The sequence below is a fragment of the Teleopsis dalmanni genome, chromosome 2, assembly GCF_002237135.1.
Source record: "Teleopsis dalmanni isolate 2A chromosome 2, ASM223713v2, whole genome shotgun sequence".
Taxonomy (NCBI): Eukaryota; Metazoa; Arthropoda; class Insecta; order Diptera; family Diopsidae; genus Teleopsis; species Teleopsis dalmanni.
In genome coordinates this window covers 241,353,597-241,362,708 of record NC_051847.1, presented here as the reverse complement: position 1 = coordinate 241,362,708, position 9,112 = coordinate 241,353,597, and the positions used below count along the sequence as shown (strand labels likewise).

General features: G+C 31.8%; 1 protein-coding gene across 1 annotated transcript; it reads right to left on the bottom strand.

The window, feature by feature from the left end:
• Positions 1 to 6,782: 6,782 nt before the first annotated feature.
• LOC119677138 (uncharacterized protein K02A2.6-like) lies at positions 6,783 to 7,640 on the bottom strand. Its single transcript, XM_038088405.1, has one exon. The coding sequence runs from the start codon at positions 7,638 to 7,640 to the stop codon at positions 6,783 to 6,785; it is 858 nt and encodes a 285-aa protein (XP_037944333.1).
• Between the last annotated feature and the right edge of the window lie 1,472 nt (positions 7,641 to 9,112).

The following is a 9,112-nucleotide window of genomic DNA, read 5'->3' as shown; positions in this document are numbered from 1 at the left end:
TTAAAGTATTAATGTATGCGGACGACATGGTATTACTTGCAGAAGATGCCAAAACACTCCAGAAGATGATAAACGCACTGCATCAATATTGTCAAACATGGAGTCTACAAATTAACTGCGATAAATCAAAAGTAATGATTGTGAAAGACAACAGAGGTAGAAAAGCAAGAACCGATAGTTGGAACTGAAATGGGGTAAAACTAGAGGTAGTAAATGAATTCAAATATTTAGGAGTATTAATGACGTCGAACATGAATTTTGCAAATCACACTCGACAAAAACTTTCCGACTCAAAAGTGGCACTAAATAGTACCTGGAATCAACTTTTTAGTAGAAGAAATGTGTGTCATAGCATGAAATATAAAATGTTCGTAGCAACCGTCAGATCGATTATATGTTACTCAGCACAAGTGTGGGGCTATCAACATTCCGATGATGCTGAAAAATTACTGCGGTTTTATATAAAGAAAATTTTTAAGTTACCTCAAAATACACCATCTTATGCAATTCATCTCGAATCGGGGCTGCCAATATTATATACATTCACATCACAACTGCATTTTGATTATATCAATAAAGTAATGAAAATGTAAGATCACCGGCTGCCAAAAATCGTCGTAAAATATCTACTTCAATCCAGATCGCAGTTCGTTTCTCAATGGGATGCACTTGCTGAAGAATACAGCAGCTCCCCTTATCCTACTGAAACAGTTTTGTGGCGCCAATGGCCAACACAAATACTCCAAAATATTGACCTCAGCTCGAGAACCCAATTTGAAAGACAAGCACGTGTAAGCAGTACAAGAAATACATATAAGCTGTTGGAGTATAATCTAAACAATCGAAATTATTTCAATGACAAGTTTGACGCCGCGACGATATAATTAATTTTCAAGGCAAGGACAGAACTGATAAGGCTGAACTATGTTCCATACGTACAAACAACTAATACTGACTGCACCCTTTACAACATGTATGAAAAAGAAGATATCATTCATCTCATGGGGCGCTGTCCTATCCTGTGTGAAATTAGATGGTTCCATTGGGCGAAAACCATATTAACCCCATCTGAATGCTATGCTTCACTAAACGGTGCAAACTTGCGTAAACTAGTAGCCTTTTTAAAGGAAAGTTTGCAATACACACGTGATGTACTGATAGATTGTGGCGAGTGATTGTGACGTGTATTTTTTTTTCTCTTTAACGTACCATTTCTCTTATACTATGTATATCTGTTTTTAGTATTAATATATTTTCTGTTTTCCTTTTTTTTATTACTATTTTTATTTCTTTTTTTTTTGTTCTTCTGAATTGTTTGAATTTTAAATTTCTTCATCATTATAGCATTATATTAGTTATTATAATCACGTATATAATATTTTTGCACTATGTTCGAATCGGATTTAAATTTTAATTAACAGACAACTTAATAGTTATTGCCTCAAAAAATCTAATTAATCTATCTATCTATTTTATGTACTCTGTATGAGGATCATTGTATTATAAAAGCATATCTGTAATAGGCGGACTTTATCGAAACTTTGTTGCTGTCCAGTGACCAGTTTTACTTTATGCATTCGGAAATGATTTTGTATAACTTGGTAGCAGTCTTATTTTTCTTTTCTTCTCCGTCCAGATCGTCTAAAGCTTTCGTCTCACTTCACATTGCTTTGAATAATTAAAAATGAAATGCAAAAGCTTTTGTGCTTATATCATATCTTTTTGACAAGTGTGTGTTATGCACATTAAAATTAAAAAAAAAATAATTAAATTATACCGTTTCTGTTTCGTTAAAATTAAAAATTATAAGATAAACTGAAAAAAGAAAAGAATACAAATAGACGATGGACGAACTAAATATTAATTCAACAACGCATATAACCTGTGGACATTAGCCCAGGGTAATTATATATAGTACTATTACTTTGTTTTAATTATCATTGTTTTTTATAAGCTTACACAACAGTTTTTAATAGGATAATAGCTGTTTCATCCAGCACTTTTTTATTGCGTTTATATATGCACAAATGCTTTAAATTTTATCTGCTGTCTGAGTCAACAGTTTAAGTAGTTTATTGAAAAGAGAAACTAAATAAAAACCGAAAAAGCGTGCGGTATTTTCAAATTAATACTTTATGCACCTTTCATTTTTGGAATTGTTTTTTTATCGAAAAGGATATTTTTTGTTTTTTTATATTAAAAACACTTTTATTAGTATTTACAGAAATACTTATTACAGTTTTAAGACAGTGAATTTTTAATTTCTTTAAGACCAGGTTGAAAACATTTTCTCTCACTAAAGTTTGAGTTATATATGAGTGTAAACTATGGTGAAAAATGAATTTTCTTTTGAGTGTACGCAAAATTTTGGAATACACATTGTTAGCAACCCTGGCCAGTGATGACATATAATGTATAAAGAAGAATCCACATGTTAGTTTTGTTACTTGTGAAAAAATAATAACTAGGAGTTTTTGATAAATAAAGATCGAAATTATATAGATATAATACACACCCAGCAGAAAAACTTTTCGTTCATCCACAAAATATTTCTTACATTTCGCATAACTTATTTAATTTTTACTTATGTTGATTTTTGGAGATTTTTTATGATTCAAAAATTGTTGCTTTTGCATATAATTCTATTTTACTTTTTTTAAGGAGTAATTGTTAATTTTTTATGTTTGATTAAAACCAAAAATCATATCACATTGACATTGCCTGTGATCCTTTGGTCTGGTAATCCGCGGGCACGGATAACCTAACTTGCGAAAGAAACCTGAAACATGAATTGAATTAAAAATAAATAAATTTTGTTATTGATTATTATGAATTTGCTTGAATATGAATACAAGCATTACAGAAGAATACATAAAATATTTAGTGTATAAACATAGAATTAATAAATAATAATAAATTTAATGTGTGTTAAATGCCCATTAAGGACTTGTGCGAGTTAGGCTAAGTTGATGCTAAACCAAATGGGATTTTTTTTTGGGAATTTTTTACACTGCACTGCACGCGAGTTACATTTTGATAGATTATATCAGCTGTAAATATGTTTTGATTTCAGTATTTTGTTTACATATTTTGCAATAGCGGAGCAAATTGATAAAGCATTTTTATTAATGCAATTTTTCGAATTAATTGAATTAAGTAATTATCGTAAGATATTGACAAAGAAATTCTTAGAAGATTATCCAAAGGTAATTATAAAATCATTTCAGTATGTAACATAAATGATCAGTTTGAATATTTAGTGCGGGCTCTTATGCAAAAGTGGACATTCTTCCGTAATATTTAAAGCTGTTGTGGAAGAGGATAATTCTATCATAAAAACAAATTGAATTTTCCTCACCAAATGAAGAAACTCGTTTTAATATTCTCAAAATTCATTCCCGTAAAATTAACTTGACCCGCTGCATTAATTTGCGTAAAATAGCTGAACTTATACCGGGAGCTTGTGGTGCAGAAGTTAAAGGCGTTTGTATAGAAGCTGGTATTTACGCATTTCGTGAGCGTCGTGCGCATTTTACTCAAGAACATACTGTCGCTAAAGTCATGCAGAAGGATTCAGAGAAAAAACTGTCTATTATAAAATTATGGTGTTATGCTCGCGAAAATAATGGAATACCAAGTTTATTGTTTGATCTTTATTTTAGTACTGTGAAATTACAATCTTAAGACTACCTTAAAATGTGTTGTGTGTTAAATTAAGTGTTGGTTTCTAATATTTTGCTCTTATTACTACATATTTTATTACAGTTATAGATGATTTTAGTTAATATAAAAAATGTTTTGTCTTAAATATTTTTTCAAAACCTCTTGAGTTGCGTTTTCGAAATAAAAAATTTCATAAGATGCCACAGTACAGTAAAAATCTGTGGGATTCTTAACTTTGTCTCGGACTTCATCATCAACCAACCATTGCCACTAAAAACTTTAGTGAAAGTTTTGCCGATCGCAAGAAAAAAGGATCAAGTAAGATCCAATAAATCAAAGGACTTATCTCGACTTCAACAACAAAATGTTTGCAGAAATTGCATAAATTAGAGCAATGATTCTCGACTCAAAACATACTGTAGACCAAAAAAATATTCAATGTATTTTACAAACAAATTATTAAAAGCAACTGGTGCAAAGAGTAATACCAATATTTTTAAACAAATAATATCGTTAAGGCAAAAATTTAATATTTTACAGGCCACCAGTCCTAATGATACCCTTATTTTGAAGTTATTTACGCCACCATCATATAGATTTATTGTCACAAAATAAACTTAAATCTAGCCAGGTTTATATATAAAAAATTTATATAAATAAAAAATAATTGTGTTGAATAAATGAAATTTTATTTTATTTAATAATGAATTACTAAAACCGTGTTTACAATTATTACAAGATCTGAATTAAAAGGTAAGTCAAAAATTGTATTTGTTATGAAGACAACAGCATACGAATATCATTATTGTCAGTAACATCTTGTATCAATAAGTTTGCCATTTGCATTAAATGATAGTAAGGACGTACACAATCAAAGTGACCACATTGCAAAACTTCCAAGATTGGCTTCTTTAACAAAGTCAAAAACATCTTTTTTATGTTCAGCTTTTTGTACTACATTATTTATCGGTAGCTCAGTGAAATGAACTACCCAATTAAAGACAGGTTTACATTTCTATGCACTTTTTAACTTTGGCTGTGTTATGTAGATTTGATCCACATATTTATCAATTTAAGTTTGTCTTACAAACCAATAGACAAAGCAACAAAAACGGCTTTTAATGTTGCTTATTTCAAATGATAAATAATCTAAACCTAATGTTACCGTCAACCGGATGTTGTTTGTAAAGGACATTGTTGATCATTTAAGTATCCAAAGGGAAATTCCATTATTTCCTTAAATACTTTTGTATAGATAAATTGTATTACTGATTATAAATACAAGGCACCGTATCTAATTACAATTATGAAAATATATGTGAAAAAGACAGAAGGAATAATCCCAAGTGCCGGGACTTCCGTCCTTGTATCCCTTTTTGAACCTTTTTGCAAAAAAACAATAAAATATAATTAAAAAATAATACAATCCACTAAAAATAGCGATAACTGACAACATATTATTTCAACCTTGATAGGAAATTAGTTAAGTTAGTTGTAATATAATTTTGTATAAATAAAGAAACAACTTTCTAGAAAAGTTAGTAATTTTAAATTACTCAATCTGTGTGCATTAATTGTCGAGGGACATTAGGCATAACAGCTGCTAAAGTGGATCAAGTTGTTTTACCTTTACAATATATAAATTGTTTACAAACAATGTTGAACACAAACAAAATTATTCAAATGTCAAAAATTACCAAAACAATATTGCCAAGTCAACGAAAGAAATTCAATTATTTTTTTGGAAACAACCACTATAATAAAATTTTATCAAATAAATGTTTATAATATTAAGTAAATGTAAAAAAAATTTTAAAAATTACAGATATTTATAAAATTTATTGTAAATGGTCATTAAATAATGAAAAATATATGCACGCAGTGATTAACTTTTCGGTTAAAATTTTTCTAATAATGATGATTAATTTTTTTTAATACAAATAAAACAAAACGTTTTAATAAAATTATTTATTATTGAAAATTTCTATATTCATATAATATATTCATTTAAATTCACATATAAAAATATTATCTTATGAAAATAATAAAATGGCAGCCCTGGCGATTTAGTCTCGACTTAGCCTGGAAAATATGCTAAGTATCGACACATCACTGTATTATCGACACAACTTAGAATTTCGCTCATTTAGAACGCAATTTAGCCTAACTCGCACACGACCTAAATATTATTTAAATTTTTTTATCTACAAACACAATACATCACAAACAATAATTTGTTATGTTTTTTTATTTTTTTCTTTTCAATAAGAGGTATTTGTAATAATCATATGGAATTAATTATCTACAATACAATTTATAACAATTATACTAAAAACCTAAAAAAAATATAAATATTACAATGTATACATTGTAATTATTACAAAACCACCACCGAAAACAAATTACGGTAACTCACTGGCACACATAGATTATGAAGTAAATACAACCGACACGATTGACAGTTTATATTTAACTAAATTTTGTTTACATTTCATTACTTAAGATTGCTTAAACTAATGCAAAACATACTAGATTATAACACTCTCTCCGCCCTTAATTTTTGACAAAGTTTAAGTTTTCCTGAAATCGTCGGATTCAAATCGATTTACATCCTTCCGAATACGACAACTTTTTCGAAGTTGAACTACTTCGGTAGAACGTTCTTCACTAGGCATTAATGTTGATTGGCTAGATGAAGGCGGTGTGGCATTGATGAAATTTGGAGCGAATTCAAAAATTGGTTGTGAAGAGAGGTCAGAGCTACTTCTAGTTTTAAGCTGATTACCGTGACGTTTGATGTAACCAAAAGATGTGTTCACTCTTTAAACCATTTCACCAAGGTGTTTCACAATAACTCCTTTTATCCATTTTTCCCCTCTTGCGTAGTTTCGAGCGAAGACAGGTTGCTTTAGACTGAATTTCATTTTCCGTTTCGAAGCTTCAAGGTGCTTCCTAGACGATTCAAACAGTTGAGTCAACAGGGTACGAACAGGCCTTCCATGTAAAAGTTCTGCAGGTGATTTACCTTCAGCATTCGGCATTGCACGATATGTTGCAAGGTATTTTGATACAGCGAATTTGAGAGACAATCCATCGTCAATATTTTTCTTAACAGCAGTTTAAAAAGATCTGACGAATCGTTCGGCTAACCCGTTTGAGGCTGGATGAAACGGCGCTGTTGTTATATGTTTGATGCCAAGTTTTGAGCAAAAATGTTTGAATGCTTCAGCTGTTATTTGAGGACCATTGCCACTTACAATGGTTTCTGGTATACCTTCCAGAGAAAATATAGAAGACAATGGTGATATGGTGTCAACCGTTGTTGTTGTAGATAGTTGTACAACGAACGGAAATTGCGAGAAAGCGTCGACACAAATTAGCCACATTGAATTACAAAATGGACCAGCAAAGTCGATATGTACTCTCTCCCAAGGTCGATCAGCTTCAGGCCAGCTTACGTATTCACGTGCGTGACCAGGATTTGCAATTTTGCACACATCACAATTTTCAGTTAATTGTGCGATGTCTTTGTCAATATTAGTCCACCAGACATGTTGTCGAGCTAGCTGCTTCATTCTCGATATTCCCCAATGACCATCATGAAGAAGTTTAAGAACTTTCTGCTTAAGGGAGGCTGGAATGACAACCCGGTTATACTCCGTCTGGAGGCGAAGCAAATTGTTGTTTAGTATTAAAGCAAAGCGATGATTGAAAAATGATCGAAGATCAGCATCTTGAGGCATTAGCTTTTCAGGCCAACCGTTTGTAACGAGAAAATAAACTCGGCGAAGAATTGGGTCATTTTTGGCATGCTGACGAATTATTTCAGCGTCGATAGGTGTGTTAAGTTCATTGATGTTGAAATAGGATTCTTCATGATCAAAAGTTTTATCTTCACCAACAGGTAAACGAGATAAAGCATCGGCATTTCCATGCTCAGCAGTTTCACGATACCGAACATCATAGTGATAAGCCATAATGTTCGGTATCGTTTACAGCCCATCGCTGTAAACGATGTGACGTCATCGACGGCAACTGATGAATTGGATTAAAAATGCTAACAAGAGGTTTGTGGTCAGTAACCAAGGTGAATCTCCTTCCGTATAAATATTGATGGAAACGCTTGACTCCAAAAACGATAGCTAGCCCTTCCTTCTCTATCTGACTATATCGTCGTTGATGAATGTCGAGAGTTTTAGATGCAAAAGCAATAGGCCTTTCTGTACCGTCAACGTACGTATGCGAGAGCACGACTCTTATATTTGATTTTTTTTTCATTTTTCTTGCTTGCACTTGATACCATTTTGTTGCAAAATACGAAGGACTTGTTCTAGGCGGCTGATGTGTTGTTGAAATGTAGGTGCGGAGATGATGATGTCATCGAGATAATTTCCGCAACCTTCTACACCTTGAAGTAACTGCTCAAGATATCTTTGGAATATAGCTGGAGCGCTTGCAATCCCAAACGGTAAACGTTGGTATTGGAATAACCTAAGTGGAGTGTTGACAACCATTATTGTTTTTGCTTCATCGTCGAGTTCCATTTGTAAATACGCGTCCTTAAGGTCGATTTTTGTAAAATGTTGACCGCAATTAATTTTATGGAAAAGACAACGCGTATGGGCAAAGGATATTGTTCAATGTCAATTTGCGCATTGACTGCTTGTTTAAAATCCCCACAAATTCTTATGGAACCATCAGCTTTTGGCGCTAGTACAATAGGCGAAACCCATTGGGAAAACTTCACAGGTTTCCAAATACCCGCATTTGTCAATCGATCGACTTCTTTCTTGAAAAGTGACATTTGCGAAAATGGAATTTGTCGGCTTTTGTAAAATTTCGGATGTGTATTTGGCTTTAAAAAAATACTGACCTTAAAGTTTTTTATTGTGCCAAGAGCGGGTTCAAAAATATCACCATATTTCTTACACAGCTCGCTAATTCTGTGTGATTCACTTTCAGTAATGTTACAAATTTGCTGAATATCAAACCCGAATTCTTTGAATAAATCGAAACCGAATAAATTGTTACAGTTTTCGACATCCACGACAACGATTACCACTTCCCTTTCTTTTCCGCCACATTTGATATTTACGCAAAGTTCACCAAGCACTGGAATTTCATTTTTGCCAAAACCAAATAAGGTTTTTGTACATTTTCACAACTTTGGGCAATTTAGAGTTTTGAATGTTCGCTTATTTATTAGAGAAACTGTTGCACCAGAATCCATTTGGAAAGACACAATTTTATTACAAATTTCCAAGTCAATGTAATTCTTATTGTTTTCAGTTCTTACAATACCTGTTAAACTGTTAATTGTTTCAACAGTACCAATGTTGTGACTTTTACGACGGTAATTTTTCTTCTTGTTTTCATCACCTGAATTACGTTTGTTGTTCTTGTTTTGTTTTGACATGCACACTGGCGCAATATGTCCAATTTTGCTACA

Coding starts and splice junctions, on each gene's coding strand:
- LOC119677138 (XM_038088405.1), bottom strand. CDS start 7,640: ATGGCTTATCACTATGATGTTCGGTATCGTGAAACTGCTGAGCATGGA.